This window comes from Nesoenas mayeri (genome assembly GCF_963082525.1).
Source record: "Nesoenas mayeri genome assembly, chromosome: 1".
In the NCBI taxonomy this organism is placed as follows: domain Eukaryota; kingdom Metazoa; phylum Chordata; class Aves; order Columbiformes; family Columbidae; genus Nesoenas; species Nesoenas mayeri.
Genome location: NC_137541.1, coordinates 123,309,135 through 123,324,259, shown reverse-complemented (window position 1 = coordinate 123,324,259; position 15,125 = coordinate 123,309,135). Strand labels below are relative to the sequence as shown.

Below are 15,125 nucleotides of genomic sequence, written 5' to 3'. Positions count from 1 at the left end.
TAGAACAGCCCTGCCTGACTGAGCGAGTTGAGTCACTCTTCCCAGAAGTGTTCAAAAAGAGGCCAGACATGCTAAATGCAGAGAAAATGGGCTCAATCTCTAGTTGATTGACTTTAATCTCTACAATCCCCTTCTAGCCTATCTTATTTTAACAGTCAACTAACCAATCAAACAGCTGGCTTTTCAGCATTTACTTTTTTTTTCCTCCTTCGTTTATACCCCTTTCCAGCTATTATCATTTGTGTCAGCATTAAGACTTTGACTGAGACTCTGGCCCGTTTTATTACTGTACCTCCCCGCAAAAGGAACATCTTTGCCCTGAAAGCTTGCGAGTGATAAGAGCAGGTCATCCAGGAGAAAGGGAGGAACCTCTCTTTTGATTGAGGAAGAGATGAACTACAGCAAAATAAAGTGATTCATCCAAGCTTACTTGGAAACCAAAGTTGCCCAGCCCTTACGTAGTGGTCTGAATGCAACATACTCTTGCTGTACTTGACTACTTTCCTTTTGGCTGACATCTGACAGCAGTGTGTGAACTTTGCTCAGCAAGCCTTCAGGCAGCCAAATATCGTCTTTACTAATATTAATTAAACACGTTTTAAGTACCCTAACTGTATGGTTTCCTGTGTTGGCAGTCCTGCCAGTCACAGTTCTGCTGACTGCCCAATCTTCCACTAATAAAACACGTTTTTTCTCTGGAGTGATTAAGAGAGAGAATTTTTACTTTGTTCAGGAGACACATTAAATACTCCTCTGCTTTATGGTGCTGTAAGGGGCCATTGAAGGAGGGATGTTGTTTTTACAAACTGGAGATCTGGCGCCTGACCCCAGCAAGGGGGGAAGGACTGAGAGACAAATGACTATGAATCCTTAATGTAAAACAAAGTCTCTTCAAACTAATCCCGAATGCAAACTGATTCCTGTATTTAAAAAGCTGGGCTAGGGGGAAGGGTAGCCAGAGAGCCGGGAATCCATACTTTAAATCGGTAAGGGGAAGGGGATGGTTACAATTAGATGAATGAGATATACAAACTGAGGCAGGTGTCAGGTCGTCTGTAAACCCTGCAGTACCAGCCAGGGGGGAACAAGGGAGGGAATTTGTGGCCGCGATTCGGGGTGAGATACAAACTTTTTGCCCTACTCTGTGTGCTTACCATTAGGTAGGACACTCGGTTTTACAAAATCATTAATAAAATACGCTTTGCTGAGAGATCCTGACTGAGTCTATTGGCAAGACGATCGTTTCCTACAGTGCTTTTAACTAAAGCAGCATTGAAGCTCTTAAAAACAACAGGCCTTGTGTAGTGAACTATTTAAAAATCATTGGTCTATTAGAACAGTAATAACTTGGGAGGAATGCCGCACCCCCCCTAGCATCGCGTCCAGACTTTCTAATCGCAATACTGTGCCACCAATAGCATCAGCTGAGGGTGTGCGGTCAGGCGTAACCACGGGTTGGTGTGGGGCTGAGATGCAGCTAGAGAGAGCCGGGGAGCTTTAACCACCCAGCGGCAGGAGTTTTCCCACAACGCCCGCACGCCATGGACGCACACGCCAGCGCGGCCGCACCCAGCGCCGCTGCCTGCGGGGCCGCCGGGCCCGGGACCGCCCGGGGCAGGGCTGCAGGCGGGGCCGCGGGCGGGCTCTGCCTCCCTGCAGGCGGGGGCGGGGGCGCAGGCGGGGCCGGGAGGCGGCAGCCGCCCCGCTCGCCGCCGGCAGCCACAGCGGGGATAGGGCTGCGGTGTGAGGCGGCCCCGCCAGGCTCGCCCGCCGCCGGCCCCGCTCCTCGGGGATCGGCGAGCAACCTCTGCGGCGAGCGGGGCTGGGCGGCGGGGCGCTGCCAGCCGGGCCATGCCATGCCGTGTCGGGCGCCGCTCCTCTCCCTCGTCCTTCTCTCCCTTCTCGTCTTCCTCCTCCTCGGCTCAGTCCGGGCCTCAGGCACAGGTGGGTGCGGTCGCGCCCGGCGGCGCGGGGTGCAGGCTTGTGCCCGGCGGCTTGTGCCCAGCGGCCTGTGCCCGGCCTGCGCTTCCCTGCGCGCCGCTTCCCCGGCGGCTTCCGGCCCGGGAGGCAGCGGAAGCCTGTGGGGCGGGGGCTGGGAGGGGGCTGGCGGGGGACAGCGTGGCCGCGCCGCTCGGCCCGTTCCCGGGAGCAGCCCCGGCGGGTGCAGGAGCCGCAGCTGCGGGCGGGGGGTGGCAGCGGGGACAGCGGGGCTGGGGCGGATTTCACACGGAGGACAAGTCCTGGTTTCTCATAAATGTTTGTTAATGGGCATTAATATAATGTTTATAAATATATAAAGGGTGAGCGTCACGAGGATGGAGCCAGGTTCTTCTTGGTGACAACCAATAGTAGGACAAGGGGTAGTGGGTACAAACTGGAACACAGGAGGTTCCATTTAAGTTTGAGAAGAAACTTCTCATTGAGGGTGCCAGAGCACTGGAACAGGCTGCCCAGGGGGGTTGTGGAGTCTCCTTCTCTGGAGACATTCAAAACCTGCCTGGATGCCTTCCTGTGTAACCTCATCTGGGTGTTCCTGCTTTGGCAGGGAGATTGGACTAGATGATCTGTCGAGGTCCCTTCCAATCCCGAACATTCTGTGATTCTCATGCAGACCCCGAGGTGGTGTCTCCCAAAACATCTGCTGTCATCTGGGCTGCCACCGGCTGCGTCCCGGTCCGAGGCTGGTTCTGCAGCCAGCTGCCAGGCACCGGGCAGTGCGGGCCAAAGCAGTTGTGCCTGTCCGGCAGCATGTAAAACTTTCATGGGTTCTGCCTTGAGGGGGATTGAGACAGTATAAGTTTCTGATATGTCTGTACTTTGTGATGTGGCACCCATTCATCAAATGTCCTTGAGCCTTCTCTGTTTAATTTTAGGTTTAGGTAGGATTGGGTTTAGACTTCAGTCTAAACGCCTTTCCATAATGAGAGAGGTTGGCTCTTCAGGTTGGCTCTGAGCTCTAGCACATGAGCGTAATGCTGGCTTCAGTATGAATCCCAGCAGGTGTGGAAGAGCTGCTGTGATGTCTTGGGTGCAGTCTGCATGGCCCTTACTCAGGCACACGGTACCTCCACCGTCACATTTCCTCGTGTTCACCAAGGCCAGCCTGTGACTGCTGAGCCCCATGGGGCTCTCTGGCTGTTTGGGGGCAGCCGCCATTCCAGGCCTGCAGTCTGTGGCTGGAATCAGGAGTCCAAATGCCCATGGGCGGGTTGAAGTGAGCCAGGGGAGCTGCTGCAGTTCAGTGTTGCCCAGTTCCATCCCAGCAGCAGCAGCTGTTTGGTACGCTAGAACAGCAAAAGTCCATCTAATACCAGCCCCCCCCAACTTCTTTGTTGCCATTTGGCAAAATGATGTGTTCTCAGGCTGATGCAGGGGAGGGGATCAGAAACCACACAGTAACAGAGGCTGCGGAACCAATGGCTAGGCCACGCTGAGCTGCTTTCACTCGCTGTAACTTGCGGCTTCACACTCTGCTGTGTGAAAGCTTTGACTTGTGGCTTGAAGACTCAGGAAGTCTCTGCACCAGGAAAAAACAATCTGAGAGTGTCCGTTTGACAGATGCTTTAAAAGAACCGGTTCAGCGAGACTACCTTCCAGAGAGAGAGAAAGTACAGGGTGTTTCTGCCTTTCGCTGTCTGAGGCAGTTTGGGTTTTTCTAGGACAGTTGTTTGTGTAGGTGCTTTTTTTTTTCTGAAGTGCGCATTTTATTACTTTGGGTCATACAAACCAACGATTGTCACAGAGTTCAGTGTGTGATTTCATAAATTTAATTAAATAAATTTAAGTAAGTAACCTCCCTTGTCAAGCTGAGGTATCTTACTGAAATACAAGGGTGTTCTTTTGGTGTGCAATGGAAACAGTTCCTCAGCACAGTAGTAAGTGCCTGGTGATGCACAGCACCTTGATGCTCAACTATAGAGCCATAGATTTGATTATTTTTTTTTTTCAGTGTTTTTGAACTGGAAGGGGAAATGATCTGTTTCTGAATGCTAATATAAACCAAAATAATCCATGTGCAGTCTTGATTGAGGAGATGAACGAGCTGCTTTCATCCTTCATTGCTTTTTCCTTTTCTTTTTTATTTTTTTAAGAGGGAGAGGAGAAAAAAAAATGGTGGTGCTTGTGTTTCATTCCGACTTCTTTATTTTGTAAAATAGTTTGTATCCAACATCAGAGTACACAGATTACTGATGGTGTGAGATATGTTGCCACGTGCCAGACCAGTAGTGAGAGTGCATGACAGAATATGTGTGACTGGAAAGTGAAAACTCTTCTTGAATGAAGAAAAGGTTACTTGGTGGTCTTTAAGATATTGGAGAGATTAATAGTTCAGGCATCATTTGTAACCGTAAGGAATCTCAAACAGGTTTGCAATGCGGAGTGATCCATCTGTAGCCTGAGGAAATGTGTGTTTACTTAGGAGCACTACGCAGAAGTGGAGGCTAACAAACTAGTAATGTAGCTACTTTGAGAGCTTAACTAGTTATTTTGTATTTTGGACTTAGGGTTTAATGGAACTTTACGAAGATGTGTTGTCTCTTTCCTGTATGTGAAGGATGTTAAGAGCCTGTCCTCAGAGAGCACGGTCAGCATCAGTGTGCTGCCAGGTGCTGTGTAACAAAATCAGATGTAGAAATCAAGAAGAAAAAAGCTTTTCAACATTATCCTCATATTCCCAGAGAAAGTTGGGGTCAGAATTTAGCTTAAGTGTTTGATCTTCTCATCTTAATTACGTAAAATTAAACAAACTGTGTCTTGGGAGATTATTGTTTTAAGAATTAAAAAAAAAGAGAATCTTGTCACTCGGGCTATCCTGTTATGTCAGGGCTGTCTTTGAGCTTGTGGCCTGTTGACCCAGTATGTTTAATGGCGTAAGGGGGTCACCACAAGGACCAAGAAGTGTAGAAGGAAAACCTTTTGCCCTCTCAGGACTGGCGGACAGCGCAGCCATTGCCCAGCAGGGTTGTGCAGGCTCCATCCTTGGGGCTTCTGGGCCTGCCCGGAGAAAGCCCTGAGCAGCCTGGTCTGATGCCAGAGCTGGGCCTGCCTGGGGTGAGATGCTGGACTGGGGGGCTCCCGAGGGCCCTTCCTGCCTGAGCGACTGCAGTGCTGGGGTTCAAAGTGGGAGGCCTTTCTGGTTTTAAAGGCATTCGGTCAGTGCGTTTTCCTGTTGTTTTCGCTTCAGCCTACTTTTGGTAGTCTTAGCCTCATTCTTTTGACCATCCCAATTCCTCGCCACTGGTCTCCTTGTTTTTCAGTGGTTTTTGGTTCTCTACCCTGCTGTTTTGTTTGCCAGCTGACATCTCCCACCAGCTGCCCCCCGACTTCTCATATGATTTTCTCTCTGCCTTTTGCTCAGCTGCTCTCCCTTCCTCCACCTCTTCCTCCCTCCCTCCCTCCACTTCTTTTTCTCCCTCTCTGTCCCCAGCTGGCTATCTGACCCTTGGCAGTGCTCCAGTCTCCATAGATGGCTTCCTCCTCCCCGCTGCGTGAGCCAGCAGGGAAGTGGTGGTTCTCCTCTACTGTCATAGAGACACAACCCTTTGCTCTCCTCTTCCATGTTGCTTGCCTCCTGACAAGCCGCCCAAAACTGCTTGCAACCTTTGTTCACCTCCAGGAGTTTGTAACGTCACCAAATTTGGATGGATGTGTTCCTACTAGCAGAAGGCACGCCTCCAACAGAGGTTTCTGCCCTTTTTCACATTGTGAAATTGGGGGTGCGCTAGTGTGTGTTTGTTAATGTTTAAGTATGAGAAGGTGCTTTTTTTTTTTAAACTGTTGTCTGCAAAATTTCGGTGAAGTGACCTCAGCATTTTCAAACAAGTTAGCAGGAGGCAGGTGGTATGGGAAAATGTGTGCTGAGTTGTTAATGTGGTAAAATATGAGATGTATGAGATGGAGACAGTTGGAAATAGATGAGCTTTGTATTGACAAGTGGCTGTGGAACTTAATTTATGGCTTCATGGGGAGCTGGGTGATGTTTATTGATTCCTGCTGGATTCTCTGCTTTCAGTGTTACCGTTCTGTATGGAATAAATAAAAGCCACAAGTTGCAGTTCAGTGCTTTGTGGTTAGCAGGGACTTAAATGTAGCACTAGTAATGCACTTAGAAAAGGAATGAGGAGGTTGAATGGTGTTGCCTGCAAAGCAGTGAAAAAGTAGTATATGGTGATGGAATTTGGAGAACAAAAGTTAGTTACTGTGTACCTGAATGTTTCAATATAATTATCTTTATTCTTATTATCATTTTAGAATCTTCTCCCCGTTTACCGGCGCCGAAGAATGTGATGGTTTATTCCTATAACTTTCGTAGTTTGCTGAGGTGGTCTCCTGTTGAAGTGGATAGAGGCTTGGTGTTATATACAGTCCATTTTAAAACGTAAGTTCATAGTTCTAAAAACAACCAAACTGATTTTGTTCTAATCCAGTTAAAAAAAATAATAAATAAGCATAGAGATGAAAGAATGAGTTGTCTGTTACAGATGTACATCCAAAAGCAGCTTCTGAAGACTGACAGTCTTGTAGCCTGTGATATATCCACCAAACTGAGAGAAGATCAGGTATCTGAAGAGCACCCAGAAATGTTGCATTGTTTCCTGTATAATTTTATGTTTAGCAACCTCTCTTGCTAATTTTAATTTCTCCCAGATACTGAGGAGATGCAAGTGCTGAAAGGGCTTTGGAATAAACCCCCATCAAAGCAGTAGTTTTGCAGCACATTTTTTGGTTACAAAAACTGTGAGAGCGGGAAGGATTGTGTTTTAGGTGGTTGCACTATCATGCTGATGCTTTATTTGCCCTGTGTTTTGCATTGCAGAGGGTTCTTAAACGAGTGGGATGAGATGAACTGCACGCGTATCGCCCAGACTGAATGCAGCTTTCCCTGGTCACTGAGGAAGCCCAGATGGACGTTCTTTTTGCGCGTGAGGGCTGAGTTGGGGCAAGCGACTTCCGACTGGGTGGAAACAGATCCGTTTGTGGCAGAGAGAAACAGTAAGTGCTGTTCATGATGTCGGCGTCTCTCTCTCGATGGACATTTCTTTGACCGGGATGTTTGTTGTCTGTTATAGGCTTTTTTGGCTCTATTGTGTACAAGAGCCAAGTGAGAGACTTGTAGATGTTTCATTAAGACAGACTGCAAGGTCTTGGTGTGTCACTAGGAATTTGATACTGCTTAGTTCCTCTGTAGTGTATGCTCTTTAAACAGGTATCGAAAGAGAAACAGAAGAGTTTCCTTGGGTGGTTAAACCTTGTAAGAACTACAACATATATTTTGTTAGAGAGTTTTCCCTTTTCTTATTTCCCCACTTAGCACTGCCACACATGTGCACCTACACCTCCATGATTTGTGGTAGTCTGAGTATGAACTACCTGTTCCTGTTGAGCAGATCTCTCTTCTAATAAATATAAACTGCCCTGACTACAGTGTAGAAGGGTCAAGGGCACAGTTTAAATCTTGTTAAGTGTGTGAACAAGTATATTGTTTTTCCTCATAAGATCTGCTCTTTGCCTTGCTGTGATTTGTGTCAATATTAGAAGAAAGTAAATGTTGAGTTTAAGAATGCCTCTAATAAAGCAGAAAATTTGGTTTATTAACTCTTTAATTCAAGCTTTCCAAAACCTTGTGAGGAGCAGTGGTGGTCCATGCTGCAAATAATATATTTTTTTGGTGACTTCAGTTCTAAATCTTGGATTTTCTATAGTGGTAAAGAGTGTGGGGATGAGGAATTACCTGAATCCTGAGTTGAAGGTTACGACTGTAGCTTGTGATGCAGGATTGTTGGGGAATAGGATCCTTTGAGGGTTAGCAAAGCACTGGGCAAGACAAAGACTTCACTAGGAATACAAGAGAAAGGAGACGCTTGGTGTGGAAGAGATGTTTGTGTGTCTGTTCCTTGGGAAAGCAAGAGGAACATCATGTGGTCGTTCTTGAGTGACTGCCCTCGAGGTCAATTCCTAGGCACCAAGACCATGGGCTACTCTACCGGGTTGTTCTTTTCCTTTAATGTTTGGATCAGTCCCACTCGAGAGGGGAGCTTCGGGAATTTGCCAGGACGCGCAACAAGGCATTTGCAGTTGTACAGCAGCAGGAAGTAGAAAGAAACTGAGATTTCTCTGCCAATGTAAAGATCATAGGGATCAATTGTCTCTAAAGTAGCAGTGGACAGAGAAGGTTCTGCTGTTTTTTCTTGAGGTACAATAAGCATGCAAGGATTTATTTTTACCATTAATAGTTACCCCTCTTTAGTATGCAAGCATCTGTTAACTATTATAATATTTGCATGAGTGGGTTTTTTGAGATCCTGGAGTGCTTTACAAATGCTGGTAAGCTTAACTGGTGAAAGAAGTAGACATGCAATGGGTAAAGGACTAATGACCTGTCACCACACAAGTCTTTTGTATTAGGACTGACAGTACTTTCTATAATATTTTTCATTATTTAGACCTCATAGTATTTCACAAAAGGAAGTCATCATCTTTACCCAGCTAGACAGATGGAGACATCAAAGCAAGGAGGGGGAAACTAGTTATTCCTTTTCTAATCTGTTGACTCAAACATTGTGTTTTTAAAGAACATGGAATATGTAGCAGGCTATTTGAAGAAAAAAAAAAATTGTATCCATCCAATCCACCATAAACTGCAGATAAATTCAGATACATTCCAGTGAATATTTACTGCATTTCCAGGGAAAGTTAACAAGAAACTTTTTTTTTTCTAATTAGTTAATTTCTCTTATGATTTCAAGTCTTCTTCCTCAGATTTGTAATCTTAAATGTGTTAAGTAGGTATGAAAATGTTGTGTTCCCTTTCTTGGGAAAAAGCTATTGACATTTAGCATGTTTGCTGAGAGTATCTAAGTAAAGCTGGAGACAGCATGATGGGCTGCTCTGCATCCTGGAGGTTCACGGCTCTTTCTGTGTTTATTTTCAGCTACTATAGGTCCCCCTAAAGTGAACAGTGTGACTGAAAGCTCTGACTCGCTTCTCATTAGAGTGACGCCTCCTTTTGTACCTGAAGCAGGTTACTTTCCTGAGTATCATGTGTCTTACTGGGAGAACGCGACAAGTACTATTAAAAGAGTAAGATTTTCTCTGATTATTTCATTCGTAATGCCTTTGTGACTGAGAGATATGAGTCAGCGTCTCTTGGCAAAACAGCAGAAATGGAGGAAGAAAACGAATGTAACTTTTTCTCTAGCAGTGAAGGTCACCATTTGTTGTCTTTGAAAAAAAGTTAACTTGGTCTTGGCAGAAGTATTGCATGTATTACGAAACTTTCAAAAACATCTTTTATGGCTCCGTATGAAATGGTTAAATCACATTGCAGATCAAGGGGGAGAATCCACAAAGTGTCAAAAGCAGCTTTAAAATGGTGTTTAGATTCTGAAGTTTGTCTAGGCAATCTGAAGATTCTGGAAATATCTTTCCTCCTTTCCTGTGTCGGCAGCTTCAGTAACAGGCTGCGCTGGGCGGATGTCGCCTGTTCCTATGGCAGAGAAAGGCAGAGTTATTACAAACATGCTGGACGGAGCTGGGATGAGCTGGCCCTGTTCAAATGGAGACTTAGAGGTGTCCATCTTGATTGTGTGCTTATGCTGCTCTCTGGGGCCCTGGTAATTATGCTCTTGACTGACCAGCGTTGTAAGGGAGGGATTAAGTTACATTAGAAACAAAACAAAACAAAAAACGAACAGGAAGACGATTCAAAAGAACATTGTTCTAAAGTCAAATGCTTAAAAAACAGAAGCAGAAAAAAAAGATATTAAAAAAAAAAAGTGTGTTTCAAAGACCTTCCTAAATCTGAAACGTCTCCATTTTCATCCTCTGTTGCACTAAAGTGTACTTTCCTGACACACGTAAAACACGTTCATGCTTGAGATTCAGCCAAGAAGTCACTCTTGTGTGCTTCTGTTGGCTTCACTGAGGCCCTTATCCTAGAGCCCCCTTTACAGGTCAAGAATTCCCAACAGACTGTGGTGGCCATGTGGAGGTTTTGCACTGCCCGTCAGCTGTTTCGCTCTTCAGTAGAAGGAACTGAGATGGTGGAAGCTCTTTACTGAACGACACTTCCCTCAGTCTCCCCCGATGGTGGGGACACTGCTTATGGCTGGTTTTCCCTCCCCTTTCCTATATAGTGCTCACTGCCTGAGCTGCTACAGATGCTGCCTCAAAGCGTCCAGCAGCGTATTGTGGACAAAATGAGACCTTGCATCAGTTTTCATGCCTCTGCTGTTTGTGCCCTTATAGATGGTTTTAAACACTCAGGCTTCGTTTCTTTTTAAAATAAAGTCATTTCAAATGCATTCAAGTAGGAAAGGTGGAATATGTTTTGCTGCTTCTCTTGTTTGGGAAAGCCGAATTATGAAAAATAGAATCTGTGCTTTTTGAATGAGGAACTTAAACATGGGGAGGGGATTTGTGTTGGAGACAGGTCTGTTTTTTTCACTAACACTTGTATTTTTTTGTCTTTTAAACAGGAAATAAAGCTGAGCAATACACTATTCAAAATTGAAAATCTGAAGGAATTGACGCTTTATTGTTTTAGAATTCAAGTAGTATTGAAGGTATATCCGGATCTCCAGTTATTTGGACTGCCAAGCGTCCCAGAGTGTTACAGAACTACAGTCAGTGGTATAAATTGAATTTTGTTATTTTTTGTATATAGTGGAATGAGTGTAGAACACAAGTCTTGGACCGTGTGTAAGTGGTCACTTATGTACCTGTGTTGGTGGCACGTGGTACTTCCTAGAAACATGCAAAGAAAATAAATGCAAATACTTGATCTTTAGAGGAAGTCATCGATGAAAGAGATGGTGTTACTCTTGGAAATCCTCTCCCTCAGCTCCCACAGCTCATCTTTGACCTGCTTCCGTCTCTGACGGTTTGAGCTCCATGTTTTTGTATGAGATAAGAGAGGGTGAGGGGAGGAGAGGCCATGTGCAAGATAAGAGTTTGTCCCTCTCTTGAGTCTCTGGGTGCGATCACCGACACACAGGCACGCTTTGAGCACACTGCAAGACGTGTAGATGACACCTGCTTGTGCAGTTTCTGAGAACCCGCAGGAGCTGAACCCTGAGGTAGCATTGACCTATAGTTAAAGCACTTGATCGCAGGCCCCTGAGCCTGGGATGTCAGAGTCTGTGCTGCTCCCTTTGCTGGAAGGAGGTGCCTGTTCTGAAAGAGAAGCTGCTGCATTAATGCCCCTTGCTGAGAACTTGAGGGTGGAAGGACAGACAGATTGCATTTCTGGCCTGCCCTCTGACCACCGGCAGGGATTCCTTCAGCTCCACATTTTCTCTGCTGGCATGTCCAGTGGGAGCTTGGCTTAGGCTGCGTGGGGAGGGGAAAATGCTCCTGCAAGCTGGTGACTTTCATGTGGAATTGCAAAATGCAGGTGTTTAGGGTTCCTCCATAGTAGAGCTGTGATCGTAGCCTTGGAAATTATCCTTTGACTACCAAGTATAGTAAATTTCAGCTTGCTGTATATTGGTTTACGTTTGATGATGTTTAAATACGAACCTCCTGTATGTATATAGTGGGTTGGTTTTTTTGATGTTTTTTTCTTTTTTCTTTTTCAGAGGCAACCAAAACTGGACATCTTATACTAATATTAATTTCAGTGTTACTTTTTGTAACTCTGGCAACAGTTGGTTTGTTTCATCTGTGGCGACACCGGAAAGCAATTAAATATTGTATTCATCCACCTTTAGAAATTCCATCACACTTTGAAGAGGTATGTGTAGACATTTTTGGTTTTTCCCCCCCTCTCCTCCCCTAAAAGACAGTAATGATGTTGGAGTGAATATGAAGGAAGCTAGTCGTTGCATAACATATAAAAATAATTGTTGACTTAGTGTAAACTTAGTTTTCTCATATATGATCTCTCCCGCTTTATTCCTCTTTTACTCAAGGGAAGTATTTTTTCCTCTGCATTAAGATACAAATGGTGCTATAATCCTGCTGGGAAACTGAAGTAATGTTCTCTGTTCCTTGATAACCCCTTGCCCACCGCTTTCTTTGCTTCTCTAAGTCATCGGGCCTGAAACAGTTGCTCACTTGAAGCGAAAAGCTTTTGTGTGCTGCACAACATCTACTTGGGACTTAAGTCTCTGATTAGAAATATATGCAATATATGGCGCATGGAAGAGACAACACTGATCATTCTAAGAGCAAGGACTGACTTGAAGACTAAGGACTACCTAGGGGAATGTTCTTGGGCTTTTTCTGTTTATTCCTGTAGATTTAGCAATACTCAGACAAAAAAGTTATCCTGGGACTTTTTTCTCCTTGCAGCTCACACATTTTTGTACTAAATGACGTTGTTTCAGTCCTGTTCATCTTCCTCTTTTTTGTATTTAAACAGGAAGTAGTCTTCTAAGCAAGGTTCTTGATTTAGAAGTTCTTATTCAGCATACAATCCATATTTTTAAAAGCTTTTCATTTGTTTGTGGTTCTTTGAGGTGTATCTTTTTGTATTTGCATGTCAGTCTGTTGTACTATGGCAGTTCTGTGATTGTGGAGCTGGTTTTCCAAATTTTTATGGCAGTATGAGTGAATGAACTTTTCTCTTCATCGTACCTCGGCTGTCATTTCATGGAGGCTCAGTGGAGACAGCTGTGTCACATATCCAGCAAAGCATCTGGCATGCAGGAAAAAAAGTCCTTGTACAGCGTACTAAAATAGTCCAGCATTTCATGCAAAGGACTTGCAAGAATAGAGTCTCTCATCATGTGTTCAGGAGTAATTGTATTAATCTGGAAAATATGCAGCAAAAGTAGATACTCTTGAACAATAGTGAGCCGGTTTTAGGCAAAACACTGATAAGAAACAAAGGAAGATCAGTATATATGCAGAAATTTTGGTTTGGTTCAGTACATGAAATGGTAGGTGGCTCCAGTTCCCTGTGAAACACAAGATCATCTTAGTCATAAGGAGACTACAGAGGGGTGGCAGGTGGAACAGAAAGCATTTTCTCTGGCCTACGCTTTCTTTCTAGTGTTCCTTTCTTTGATTATGCATTCATTGTAATGCTGATGACTTAATTTTGGATCAAAGCAGGGCATAGGGGAAGTCAAAGCAAAAGGTAACTACAAGAGAAGAATGCCATTAGCGTTTTCTGTCAACAAGATACAGATCTGACTTGACTGACACTGAACAAAGCACCATCTTGTACCTCATTTGCTCCACCAGGGCTTTAGACAAGCTGTTGGTTGCTGGATTCCTGCAGTTGGAGGATGTATCCCCAGCAGTGTAATAAAGAAATGTTTTCTGCTGTGTTTTTTTTCGTAACTTCTAGGAATTTGCTTGAACTTACATGAAAAGAATAATAGCCAGAATTTTTTAAAAAATAGGAAATACATGTTGTTTTAACTTACTTAAATGGATGGTTTACATGACTGATTTTTTTTTCCCCACAGAAATAAAATGGTTTTCACTTCTTCCTTGTTCAATGTAGTTTCAAAGAAATTTAGAATAGAATATGTTAATATATTTAGCAGCTCTCACTATGAATTCTGGTCTAAATCAACTTGCCTATAGGTGGTGGTACCTGCTCTGTCTCTGTCATTTCGAATACATTTGTTTTGTGGATATCTAAACTGTTGTTTCTGGCTTTCTCCAGTATTTGAGGGACCCGAGCATGCCTGCTTTAGAAGGGTTGGACAATCATCCTGAGGACGATCCCCAAGATTCCTTATCTGTTATATCTCACGAAGAAGGAAGCCAAGACTGTGGCAGCAGTTTGGATGGTCAAGCTCGTTCACGCAGCATCTCCAGCGACAGTGAAATAACTTAAGCAGCACCCTAGTGCGAGTGCCTGTACCGAGTGTTTGCAGAGCAAAGTGAGCAGTTCTGGGTGGCTACTGGCAGGACCGACGAAGAGGTCTGGACAAAAAGAAGTGGCCCCTGACAAATCCTGAATGAGAGGGTGCTTCTTGAGAATAGCGTGGACCCTGAGCCTTTGTTCTGCTACAACAGCAACTGCGTTCTGCTGAAGAGACTTAAAAGGTGGAACATGAAAAGGAAATGAACACTAAATTGCCTAAAGACAGACAGATGGTTATATTAACATCATTTTATTTCCCACCCCAAATTGAAATAAAGCTTTGAGAAATAATGGCACTTTATGCTACAATGTAGTACAACCTGTAATTTTTCAGTGACTGAATAATTGCATCATGAATTACTTTTATGGTGGCTTTCTGTTTGTTGCCTTATTTGTGAAGTCTGTGTTAGTACTCGATGTGCATTATCTCCACCCCAGTATGCTTTTCTGAATCATTTTAAGTATGTGCCACTTCAGATAAAAACAGCAGTCTAAAAATAACTTTTATAGATCTTCATTGTCCTCCATGTGAATCTGTGCAAAGAACTGCTCCAAGAAAGGCCTCCTAATATCTTGCCTCCTAACACAGTCATGAGAAGCATTAATCTGCTCCTGCAGTGAGACAGTTGTTCTTCCCAGCAAAAGAAACTTTAAAATAATTTTGCGGAGAATTTATATAACAACATGTATCAGTAATTATCAGACACTAAAAATCTCGTGCTGTCAGATTAGTCCTGCAAATAAAAAGTTGACCAAGAGTTGTGGTTTGTGTCCCTGAAAGCAGAAGACTGTAAGTTAAGCCTCACATCACAATCCTTGGCGGGGGGCAAAAGGTGGCACAGAGAACAATGAACCACTTCTGCAGTAGAAAAAATGGCTTTTATTTTTTTGACTTTTTTCCTGGGTTTGATATATTTTGTTATTAAAAAATAAATAAATATGCTTGTTTATTTGCAAATGACTTGTTCAAGTTACTTAGGAAATGAATGAACCTGGTCACTGTCAGAACTGTGGGTTACCTGAGGTAATGCTGTTCCACCCCTTCCAGGAAAGATCAAGACTAGCGTGAAAAAGAATCTGTAACATTTTTTCCAAAACTTCATGAGATTATTTCCTCATAGGACACTTGTAATTAGGCAACGTGCCAAAACAATGTAGTTATCAGAAGACTTAGTCATACTTCAAGTCAGCTACATAATACTTGCTTTAGGTTCACCCACGTTCTTTTTATATATTGTGCTGTTAACAAATGAGGAACCACATGCTCTCTAAAGGAATAAGCTAAGTGCATAACAGAGGA

At 44.1% G+C, this 15,125-nt stretch overlaps 1 protein-coding gene across 1 annotated transcript; it reads left to right on the top strand.

Annotated features, from left to right (window-relative positions):
- The first annotated feature begins 1,698 nt into the window (after nt 1–1,698).
- IFNGR2 (interferon gamma receptor 2) lies at nt 1,699–14,777 on the top strand. The gene is made up of 7 exons (XM_080349260.1): nt 1,699–1,944; nt 6,253–6,379; nt 6,818–6,993; nt 8,933–9,081; nt 10,479–10,632; nt 11,580–11,734; nt 13,622–14,777. The coding sequence occupies exons 1-7, from the start codon at nt 1,857–1,859 to the stop codon at nt 13,793–13,795; spliced, it is 1,023 nt and encodes a 340-aa protein (XP_080205386.1). The 5' UTR covers nt 1,699–1,856; the 3' UTR covers nt 13,796–14,777.
- The last annotated feature ends 348 nt before the right edge of the window (nt 14,778–15,125 follow it).